Here is an 11658-nt window from a genome sequence, read left to right on the forward strand (position 1 = left end):
CACTGCTGACTGATACCCAGCTTGGGACCAGGACGCCCAGGCCCCTTGCTGTGGTGCTGCTCTCCAGCCTCTCATTTCCCAGTCTGTTTGTGCATTCCGGGATGCTCCAGCCCAGGAGCAGGATCCGGCACTGAGCCGTGTTAAACTTCCTATGGTTGGTTATTACGTGTTACCTTTTTTCCTTTTTAATTCAGGGCTCACTCATTTGTTTCAAACTCCCTCATTGTAAAGCAGCAGCAGTGGAAGGATGTGAGACACGTGTGGCAGATGAGAGGGAACCCCAAGACTGAAGTAAGAAATGTCGGGTTGTTTTGAGCTCCCCAGGTTTCTGCGCAAAGACACAACCCTCATAGACGTATAGTCAGTGCTCTGCTCTATTGTTTACATTACACACACACATATCGTGTGCTTTCTGAGTCCACGAATAGTAGAGGAATGTTACTGGTTAATGGCTGGGGTGCACTTGCTTTACCACGCAGCTGGATTGGTGCTTTTCTCAAAACTATGCCCTTCTGTATCAATGTGTTTACCTGCTTCTCCCAACGGCTGCCGCGTTCTTTATTGTTTACTGCTCTTCCTGAAGCAGGCTCAAGGATACAGGGGCCTCGTTTCCCTTTCCATGGGCTGGGTTGTGCACAAAAGCTTCTAAGTTCAAATTTCCCCCAACACAAGACCCCCATAATGGAGTTCAAGTTGTCCAGACTGAGGGGTAGAAACTGAAAAGAGCTTCCAAGAGCTGGGTGTGCCTGTAGGTGCTGGGTTACATTTGTTTTGTTCAGGAAGACTTAAGATCCAGGAGTGTGGAGGTGTTGACTTTAATGCTTTCCTTTGCCCTCAAGGCATTCCAGCTCCCCAGGGATTGGTTTGGGGCTTGGTACTTTCACATGGTCTCCTCTGGGCTCACACTTAAGAAATACCTCGCTCTGCTGTTGTTGTTTCCTGCAATCTTGCACAAACAGATCAGAAAAGTCCCAATTCCCAGTATTGATCAAACCCATAGTTTTCTATAATATATCTTTTTTTTTTTGAAAACCACCCCAAAACCTCACATCCCAGCTCAACTCGCATTGTTCTAACCAAAAACTTGTACTGAAATACAGCCTCTTGATTGGAAATTAAAGTGTGAAAGAGTGCAGGAAACTGAAGAGCTGTGAAATCTCCTTCAGTGGCATTTTGAAGAATGAACTCGCAGAGCTGGGGCTGTGGGTGCAGATGGGGAAGGGCATCCCTAAAATACCCTTTGGGCCTCGAGCTCACGGTACCAGGAGGTAGAAAATCAGTTTACTCTGGCACCAAGACACCAGCTTGTGGAGGGGAAACTTTTCCTAGGACTGGGTGTGGTTAGAGCCCGGTGCTAATAATATCAAGGTCGTGGGTTTGATCCCCATAGGGGATCAATTAGGTGTTGGACTCGACGATCCCTGTGGACTCCTTCCAACTCAGAATATTCTGTGACAGTCTGTGAAATGTTTGGGTAGAAATGAACTCTTGACCCAAGGGAAAATATTCCAGTATTCCTTTGGGAACACTGCGAAGGTAGTGAAGGTGAGGTATTTCTAGGTATTGCCAGCAGCTGAAAGGGGATTCAGCAGTTCATGTTGCTCCAGGATGAGAAGATAATCTAAAAAATCACTCAAATCGGTTGTTGCCAGTCATGGAAGGAAGTGACATGGTATCCTGACAGAAAAACTCTTCATTTAGCCCTGCAGATAACTCTGGTTTGAAGCTCCCTACTCCACACTCGAATATCCCAAAGGCTACAGAGGAGCTTATTGCAGAGCAGGACTGGCCATGGAGTTCCCAACCAGGGAGCCCCTCTGGCAGAACCTGAAGGGTCCACGAGAAGAGACCACCAAGGGCTGAATGTCACAGGCTGACAGTGCTGAGGTGTTTGCAGTAACAACTCCCTGGCCCTTCTCCATTTACATCTTCCATGATAGAAGTGAAGTGGAGGCACCAGTATGGACTGTCTGGAAAAGGGAGGCAGGAATGCAAAGCCCTCCTCTCTCTTCTAAGAGGCAGGTTTGAAGTTACATCATCAACCCAGAATTTGCTTTATGTCTGTAAATCCAAAGCCCCAGGAGTTTGGCCATCTCTGTGCCCTCTCCAGGTCTGGAAGGAGAAGCTTTTCCCTCTCTATCAGACCACTGTCTTTTAATTTGTTCCTCTAAAGTATGTGATACTCGGTAGCTCATTATGAAAATAATTAACTATTAGAAAAGAGGCAATGCTGGAATATTAAAAATTACAAAGCTCACCCATGCCACTTGAACAGTAAGTATCCGAATTTTAACAGAAACTTGCCCAGGAATGCAGAAGGTATTTCTAGCAGAGTATTTCCTGCCCTTGTGGCAGGTGAAATACAGCAATTAAATCAGTTATACAGTAATTCTAGTGTTAATTAGCAATAAAACCATCACTGGAAATGCTGCAAGAAAACATACAGCTGAATAATCCCCAAACAAATCCCAGGTTTGCACACTCCTTGCAGAGCTGCCTGTGCAGAGATTTGAGATTGTAAGTTTTTCTCCTTTAAGTATCTCCTAATGTGCCTGCTGGGCACAATGCAGTCCCTGAGGCTTTGCAAAAGGAACTCTTACCAAGGACTGCCAGCCAGGGGAGCTCAGGGCCTCAGAGGGGTGGGCACCACACACAGACCCCCAGCTCCAGGCTTCCCAAAGCCCTCTGAGCTGTGGGAACAGCTCTGCCTGCCCATGGAAACCAGGCAAACCCAGGGACATTCTGAAGCAGCAGATTATGCCCATCCTGTCCAGGTGTGTTGACAGGGAAGTGTGAACAGTTGAGAGTCCCTGCTCTATCTGAGCTTGCAGTCCTGCTGCCATGTGAGGATAGGCTGACAGACTGTCCACTTTCCAGGCATAATTTGGATGGAAATGGGTCAGTGCCAACACTCCTACATAAAGAACAGGCTGCTGTTGTCAAAGCTACACTTTCAGCACTCCAATGTCAAGGTGAGGCTTTGGCCTTCTGGAAGTCAGTCAGGAGCATTGCTGGAAAGGGAATGGGACAGAGTGAGGAAACAGCACAGTTACCCCATTATTCCATAAGCTTCAGTTTCATCAGGCTCCCAGGGAAGCTGCCTCAAGGCTGCCAAAGAGTGCTTGGACAATGCTCTCAGGCACAGGGTGGGATTGTTGGGGTGTCCAGTGCAGGGCCAGGAGTCGATCCTTGTGGGTTTCTCCTCACTCTGGATATCCCAGAATTCTCTGATTCTATTCCGTTAGACAGAGCAGGGCAGCAAAGTGAATTCTGCATGAGAAAATTGTACTCCTCAACTCCCTATTAATTAACAATGATGGTCCTGAAGCAACACTAAACAATGATTGTGTTAAGTAAGTGGTTCAAGTGCCACTGTTTGGGCAGGTTTTCCAACAGTTGTCCATAAAACATCCCTCAGAAGCCTCCACCCCTGACAGCGACACAGCACAGCTACAACTAGGATTTCCTCCTGAAGAGTTTCAAACACTGCACTACAGCCAAAAAATTATACTAAGGTGAAATTGGACACTAAGCAGGGTGACCCTGTTCTCGGACAGACAAAAGTTTTGTTTGCAAATTCTGGTCTTTGTGAAAAGGGATGAACTTTTCCTCTCTGAGTCTGAGTCATTACTCTGGCTGAGTTGCAGAGACCAGAGAAAGAATAATGTCTGTTCTTCCTTTTTCTAACAGCTAAAATCTTAGTCATCTCAAGGGCTGTGGCAGGGGGTTGTTTCCTCACCAATTTACACTGACAAACAGTCCTATGAAGCAAGGATACAGATTCTTCTATTCAAACCACACATTAAGGAGGACCAGAGCAGCTCTCTGAAGCTCTGGGTTTCACCCTGGTACACAGGAAGGCTCCCAGGGTTTGGGGACTGCCTTCCTTGAGCCCCCAGAGTAAGCCAAAATAGCTCAAATCAGTGTGTGCCCTATCAGGCAGTTGAAGTGGCCCATAAATTGATGTTAAAACCCCAAAACCTTCCTGTAAACTACATGTCAGGAATCTGTTACCAGGAAATGCTGGAATATTGGCTATGAAAAGTTAACTGCATGAACGAGGCCACAGTTACTGAGGAATAAGGAGCTTAAAATCAACACATCGCTAAGAGTAGCACAAGAACTGTAACTGATACAGATAAATCATCAAACCCAACTGCCACTGACTGATTCCCAAGGAACCTGCACAGGAAAAGAGGCAAACACGTGGCAGGCTTGCCTTAGGACACAGTCAAACAAGCTGAAGACATAACAGGCTGCCCAGAGCAGCTGTGGCTGCCCCAGCCCTGGGAGTGTCTAAGACCAGGTTGGACAGGGCTTGGAGCAACCTGGGCTGGTGGGAGGTGTCCCTGCCCATGGCAGGAGGTGACACTGGATGATCCTCCAACCCAAGTAATTCTGTGACTCCATAAACCAAAAGCAAACCAGGGGTCTGGTCTTATGAAGGTAACACTAAAAAAAACCCAAAACGCCCCAAAATATCCTTCACTTGGTTTATTGTGTACATCAGGCTTACAAATTACTCCCCTTAGTGCAAGATCTGCTGGGAAAGTCATCACAGAAGTGGTCAGTGAAGACAGATGTGCTCACAGCTGTTCATGGAAGAGACACAGCCCAACCTGCAGCAGGATTTGCACTGGGCATCTCGAGGGCACCTCAAGGCAGGGTCTCAGGGGATGGATGGCTCCAAACACTCCTTCCAGCACTGCATTTCCTACAACAGACACAAAGGAGTTGGTAAGCAAAGCTCCCTGCCCAGGGCCACAGCAGCCAACACAACAGATTACAAAAGCCTCCAGCACCCAGGAGCTGATCCAGGCCCAGCAGATGCAGGTGTGCCAGCCTGGAGTCCCTTTGGAAGGCACCACAGGCCATCACAGAGACATCCCCTTTCTCTGTTCCTCTTTCCAGAGGATTGACATATGAAGTTCCTTCTTCAAATCAGAAACCCCACATTGTTGGCTCAGGAATGGATCTGTGTTCCAACTGCTGCTTGAGACAATTTTGAAGTAAAGAAAGCCCTTTATGAGGTACTTTAATTGCCTCTACATAACTTGAGAGCTTTCCCACTTGTGAACTTTTCCCCATTCAGGTTGGACAGGGCTTGGAACAACCTGGTTTGGTGGAATGTGTCCCTATCCATGGCAGGGTTGGAATTGGATGGTCTTTAAGGTCCCTGTAAACATCTCTGATCACCCAGGGTGCTTCCAGTGCAGCTGACACTTATGAGAAGGCTCTTGCCTCCTTTGGTTACAGAAGGATCTGTGCAATACAAGGTTTTCAAACATGGAAGACACAGTAAATTGTTTAAACTGCAGTAAGTATTGCTGGAAAAAGAGGCTTAAAAGTGCTGTCTGTGCCTTCCAGACGAGCTGTTTTCCCTACAAAATACTGTGCAGCTGGACTGCAAGTTGCTCTCTTTCATTAATCAACATTTAAATGTAGTTATTCTGACCAGAAGAAACAAGTATTAAAGTGTACAGTTTCCTCTGGAGCCTTTCCTTTAACACCAGGGGAAACTGTTCCTGACTCCCTTCTACCTGCAGCAAGGAATAAGAAAGTCCTGAGCTTGCCTACTGCAACAAATACATACTGAGAGGTCCAACAGAAGCTCTGCCTAATGCTGCTCCAGCTCTAGGGAGGTTCAGACTTCCAGAACATTCAGCACAGCATTTTTGATATGTAATTAAAGAAACAAAACCTTGAGAAGCCAATTTTCCAAGGAATTTGTGTGATACAGTAGCCAGCTCTGACCATTCAATTTACTTTCAGTAACAGTTACAAGAAGCAGAAAGTCTGAATTTGTCTGATCACAAAACTAGTCCTGAGCCTGTAGCCCTTGCTCCCAGGAACAGAAGTGACACAAAAGGCCCAAAAGACCAGAGAAAACTTGATTTAACTTCTCAGGAACCACATTACATTGTGGAAACCAACGACTTGCAAAATAATCACCTGAGAAACATATTCCTATTAGAATTTCATCCTTCTGGTCCTCTGTGAAGCCCCATTAAAAAAAAAAAGGTTCTGAAAAAAATGGAGCAGTTTTGGGGAGCAACAATATGACTGCACCTCATTAAAACAGGAAACATCAACTGTCACACCAACACAGGGTTCTTGTGTTCAAGTGTTCCAGGCCAGGTTGGCCAGGGCTTGGAACAACCACCTGAGATAGTGGAAGGTGTCCCTGCCCACGGCAGGGGGTGGGAGGAGATGGGGTTTAAGGTCCCTCCCAACCCAAACCAGTCTGGGATTCTGTGATTTTATGATTATATTACTTAAGCCAAGAGATGCACAAACAAAACTCACCATTAGAGGGAAGCTCAGTCTTCAGTTTTGTACTTGCCACCAATATAGGGAACATATTGCAGGACCAGCTTCCAGTCTGTGGCCCAGATCACCCCAACACCAGCCACACCACCCCATGTCAGAAGGGTGGGAGTCCTGAAGAACAGACACACAGATAGGTGACCAACAGTCCTTCTCCACTGTGAAAGGGACAGATACTCATGGCCAAGGTACTTGAGAAGTCATTGCAATCAGGAAAAGAGTTTGGAATCCTGGAATATTCTGAGCTGGAAAGGACCCATAAGGATGATCAGTCCTGGCCCTGCACAGACACCCCAACAATTCCACTCTGTCCCTGTCCCATTGTCCAAACACTCCTGGAGCTCTTGGGGCCGTGCCCACTGCCCTGGGGAGCCTGGTCAGTGCCCACCACCCTCTGGGGGAAGAACCTTTCCCTGAGATCCATCCCAACCCCCTGGCACAGCTCCAGCCGTTCCCTGGGTCCTGTCCCTGGTCCCAGAGCAGAGCTCAGTGCCTGCCCCTCCACCTCCCCTCGGGAGGAGCTGCAGCCCCCGAGGAGTCTCCCCTCAGTGTCCTCTGCCCCAGCTGAGCAAGCCCAGTGCCCTCAGCTGCTCCTCAGACCCTTCCCTATGTCCCTGTCCCTCCGGTGGCCCCTCTCCAGCAGCTTTAGATCCTTCTCCCACTGTGGCGCCCAATCCGGACAGAGAAATACTGAAACAGCCTCACACACAGAGCAGCATTAGCCAAGATATCCGACAGCAAAAGAGTAAAGCGCTTTTACTTAACAAAGCCCACTACTCAACTAAGAGAAAAGACACACTGGTACAGCCACATGCCCTTGTCCTGTCCCACAGACCACTTCGTACTGACCACATAGCCCTGCCAAGGACACCTGTGGGCACCGCGACATTTTTATATATTTATATATAAATAATATATATGGAATGCAGATAACGCCAATTGGACGCGGAGTCCTCCCCCGCCTCCCGCCCGCAGCGCGGCCCGGCAGACCCAACAGCCCGGCCCGGCAGCCCCGGCCCCGGCAGCCTCGGCAGCCTTGACAGCCCAGCCCAGCCCAGGCCAGCCCGTCCCGGCCCGGCCCAGCCCGGCCCGGCCCGGCCCCGCCGCCCTCACCAGTTCTGCAGCAGTTGGACGTAGCGCGGCCCCACCAGCCGGTTCAACATGGCGCGGTCTCAAAGTGACCCCCGGCGCGCATGCGCGGCCCGGGCCGATGGCGATGGCGGCGGTGCCGCTCCGAGCACGCGCGGCGGGCGGGGCGGGCTCGGCGCTGCCGGGGCGGGCTCGGCATTGCCGGGGCGGGCTCGGCGCTGCCGGGGCGGGCTCGGCATTGCCGGGGCGGGCTCGGCGCTCCCGGGGGGGGTTTGGCATTGCCGGGGCGGGCTCGGCGCTCCCGGGGCGGGCTCGGCGCTCCCGGGGCGGGCTCGGCATTGCCGGGGCGGGCTCGGCGCTGCCGGGGCGGGCTCGGCGCTGCCGGGGCGGGCTCGGCGCTGCCGGGGCGGGCTCGGCATTGCCGGGGCGGGCTCGGCGCTCCCGGGGCGGGCTCGGCATTGCCGGGGCGGGCTCGGCGCTCCCGGGGGGGGGCTCGGCGCTCCCGGGGCGGGCTCGGCATTGCCGGGGCGGGCTCGGCGCTCCCGGGGCGGGCTCGGCGCTGCCGGGGCGGGCTCGGCGCTGCCGGGGCGGGCTCGGCATTGCCGGGGCGGGCTCGGCGCTCCCGGGGCGGGCTCGGCGCTGCCGGCGGGGGGGTGGCAGAGGAAGGACCGCGGGCAGCGGCGGGGTGGGGAGGGGACGTAAGGACTGAGGGGACACGAGCCCTGGCACAATCCCTGAGGGGGTGAAGGGCTGTCCCCACGCTGGAGAGGGGACACGGGCTGGAACACAAGTCCTGAGGGGACACAAACCGTGAGGGGACAGACTGTCCTCCCGCCGGAGAAGGGACACGAGCCCTGAGGGGACAACGAGTCCTGAAGGGACTGGAGCCCTAAGGGATGATGGGCTGTCCCCTCGCTGGGGACAGGGGACAGGGGACAGGAGCGGCCCTGAGGGAACAGTCTGGCCCCACAGTGGAAAGGGGACACGAGCCCAGAGGGGTGGCACTGATGCAGGAAGGGCTTTTGATTTTCACATTTTTATAGATTTTAGGAACTCAGTAGCTGTAGCAAAGTACATCTGCTGTGTTAATATTTCCAGCAGCTTGAGTTTAATGTCCTTCTATTGCTCCCCCTGTCCCAGAACAGTGAGCTCAAATTCCTTTGCTGTTTAGTCTTTTTTTCAAGGTAGAAGGTTGAAGAATATCAAAAGGAGACATGAACACAGGGCAGAGTGACCCAGAAGCCTGAGGAAGAGGAGGCTGATGAAGAGTCTCACCGACCCCAGATTCAAATCCTGAGGGGGTGGAACAGGGGTGGGACCAGAGGGGGAAAAAGTTGAACTGGAGATGTGTAAAGTAATGATTGGATGGATCATATTATAAAAGCCATGGAATTTAGAGCTTGCCCACGCGTGTGTCGATGTATTCCTGGGTGAGCCTGGGTGCTCATTAAAGTCACTACCCTGTTATCTCCTACCAAAATTTGTCTTGGAGTTTTTATTTTACAGACTTTTCGAGCAACACACCATCCCCCCAGCGAGCTGGGGCTGCTCCCACCTGAGAGATAGTGGCCCCTTCCCCAGTGCCTGTCAGTGCCTCCCAAGCCTCCTGTCACGGCTGCTCAGCCTCTCCCCACAGCAGAGGGAGTTTCCAGCCAGATTTTTCAGCAGAAGGTCCTAAATTCACCATCAATTCCATAATTCCCCAGGCTCTGCTCTGAGCCTGCTCAGCCCCTTGGGAACCTGCAGGAAGAGCACTGGAAAAGGCTACCCAATCCCTACAAAAAGTTCCAGCCCGGGTTGGACAGGGCTTGGAATAACCTGGGCTAGTGGAAGGTGGTCAGGTGGTGGAGTCACAGTCTCTGGAAGTGTCCCAACAACGTGTGGATGTCGCATTTTGGGACATGTTTTAGTGGTGCTGGTTTGATGGTTGGACTTGATGATCTTAAAGGTCTTTTCCAGATTCTGTGATTGAGTGTGTGAAAGGACTGTCATTCCCTGCACCCTGAGCAGCTTGGGAAGGGCAGTGCTGTCCCAGAGCTGGATCACTGCCGAGAGAGGGGTGGCCAGGGCTAAGGGAGGTTTAACTGATGCCTTCCAGAGCCACTGCTAGTTAATTTGGGCTGTTTTCCTGTCCTATGTGGACAAGCCCCGAGCCAGAGCAGCACAGCAAAAATATTGGGGTCACACTTTGTAGGTTAAGGGGGGTGTTAATGACGGTCAGAAGAGCTCAGGCACAGCAGCAGCAGAAGGCTTGGTCAGAATGCTTACAGCTAAGAGGGTTTTTTTAGTTACAGCTACACTTTTAATATACTCTTGTATCCAATATCATAGAATAGAATCATAGAATTGATTGGGTTGGAAAAGACCTCCGAGATCATCAAGTCCAACTCTTGGTCCAACTCCAGTCCCTTTACCAGATCATGGCACTCAGTGCCACGGCCAAGCTCAGGTTAAAAACCTCCAGGGATGGGGAATCCACTCCCTCTCTGGGCAGCCCATTCCAATCCCTGAGCACTCTCTCTGCAAAGAATTTTTTCCTGCTCTCCAACTTCAATTTCCCCTGGCAGAGCTTGAGCTCATCGTGCCCCCTTGTCCTATTGCTGAGTGCCTGGGAGAAGAGACCAACCCCCACCTGGCCAGAACTTCCCTTCAGGCAGTTCCAGACAGTGCTGAGGTCACCTCTGAGCCTCCTCTTCTCCAGGCTGAACACCCCCAGCTCCCTCAGCCTCTCCCCACAGCACTTGTGCTCCAGTCCCTTCTCCAGCCTCGTTGCTCTTCTCTGGCCCCGCTCCAGCCCTTCAATCTCTTTCCTGAACTGAGGGGCCCAGAACTGAACACAACACTCAAGGTGTGGCCTCCCCAAGGCAGAGTCCAGGGGAAGGGTCACTGCCCTGGGCCTGCTGGCCACGCTATTTTTGATCCAGTCCAGGATCCCATTGGCCTTCTTGGCCACCTGGGCACACCATGTCATGACACTATTGGTTAGTTAGTTTACCTTACATACATGGAAAGATCCTACTGGTTACAAGGTATCCCACATTCTATGGGTGGTTCTCTGCACCTGCATTCATCAGTTACCTCAGACCTTAGGAGACACACACACACTGTCACCCCGACACAAAAACACAGGCAGCAAATGTGGAGGCTGCTTCCAGGTGGCTGCTCCATCCCTGGAAGTGCTCACAGACAGGCTGGACAGGGCTTGGAGCAACCTGATCTAGTGGAAGGTGTCCCTGTCCATGGCAGGGAGTGGAATGAGATGGGCTTTAAGGTTCCTTCCAACTCAAACTATTCTGGGATTTTCCAAAAGTCCTGGGGTGTTGGTACAGAAAAATCAAAGGTGAGCAATTCAGATCTATATAGACCTTGTGAGACTGAAAGCAGCTGAGAATAATCAAGGCCACAGCTGCTGGTGTCCAGTAAAACAGAAATCACTCCCTAGGAGTTCTTAGCAACTTAGCAGAAGTTTCTCATGAGAACTCCTCAGGTTTCCCACAGGATACCAGAGATGTTCCTGAAAACAGTCAGGATGAGTCCACCAAAACATTGGACTTGTGAGACATGGATTATAACCGATTAGAATCTGCAGTTAGTTGGTGTGAGGTTCAGTTTAGCCAATTGAACACAGCCTTAACCCCGTATAAACCATGTGCAGTGTGTAATAAATGGCATTCGCTTGATCACATTGGTCTGTGTGTGGTGCCCCTTTTCCTCCACGGTATTTATTGTTTACTTTACTGGCATTAGAGCTTGACTTGCTCATCTGCCTGAAGCTTGTGGATGCATTGCCAAAGCCTTGGGGCTGCAGGTACCTGCCTCCTGGGCTTCCCTGTGGAGACCCACAGGAATGGTGCCTGGTGTCCAGCAGCAATGCCAGCAGCTCTGATCTTCCCTCACGCTCTGCTTCCAGGCAGCATCTCCCTGTTGGAACCAGGGTCTCAGAGAGGGCCTGCAGAGCTCAGTGCTCCTGAGTGCAGCTGCCCATCTCTATTTCTCCCAAAGCCAGTCACTAACGTGCCAAGCAAGCTGGCAGGGGAGGGTTACCCCAGCCACTGAACCCACACGGGTGGGAGATATGAGGATCTGGGGAAATTCCTGCTGACTGGAGGGGCAACCTCAGGGACCTGTAGGAGGAGCCTAGAGGATGAGGCCAGGGAGAGCTGGGCAGGGCAGCACAGTGAGGGGTGTGAGGGGGTCAGGGCTGGGCCCTTGGCAGAGGGTGACAGAGATCCCACGATTCAG

At 51.6% G+C, this 11658-nt stretch overlaps 1 protein-coding gene across 1 annotated transcript; it reads right to left on the reverse strand.

Annotated features, from left to right (window-relative positions):
• Positions 1 to 4479: 4479 nt before the first annotated feature.
• On the reverse strand, positions 4480 to 7549 carry UQCR11 (ubiquinol-cytochrome c reductase, complex III subunit XI). The gene is made up of 3 exons (XM_071578023.1): positions 7441 to 7549; positions 6307 to 6441; positions 4480 to 4714 (listed from the first exon to the last, which is right to left on the reverse strand). The coding sequence occupies exons 1-2, from the start codon at positions 7488 to 7490 to the stop codon at positions 6321 to 6323; spliced, it is 171 nt and encodes a 56-aa protein (XP_071434124.1). The 5' UTR covers positions 7491 to 7549; the 3' UTR covers positions 4480 to 4714; positions 6307 to 6320.
• Between the last annotated feature and the right edge of the window lie 4109 nt (positions 7550 to 11658).

Source organism: Pithys albifrons, chromosome 27 (genome assembly GCF_047495875.1).
Source record: "Pithys albifrons albifrons isolate INPA30051 chromosome 27, PitAlb_v1, whole genome shotgun sequence".
Taxonomy (NCBI): domain Eukaryota; kingdom Metazoa; phylum Chordata; class Aves; order Passeriformes; family Thamnophilidae; genus Pithys; species Pithys albifrons.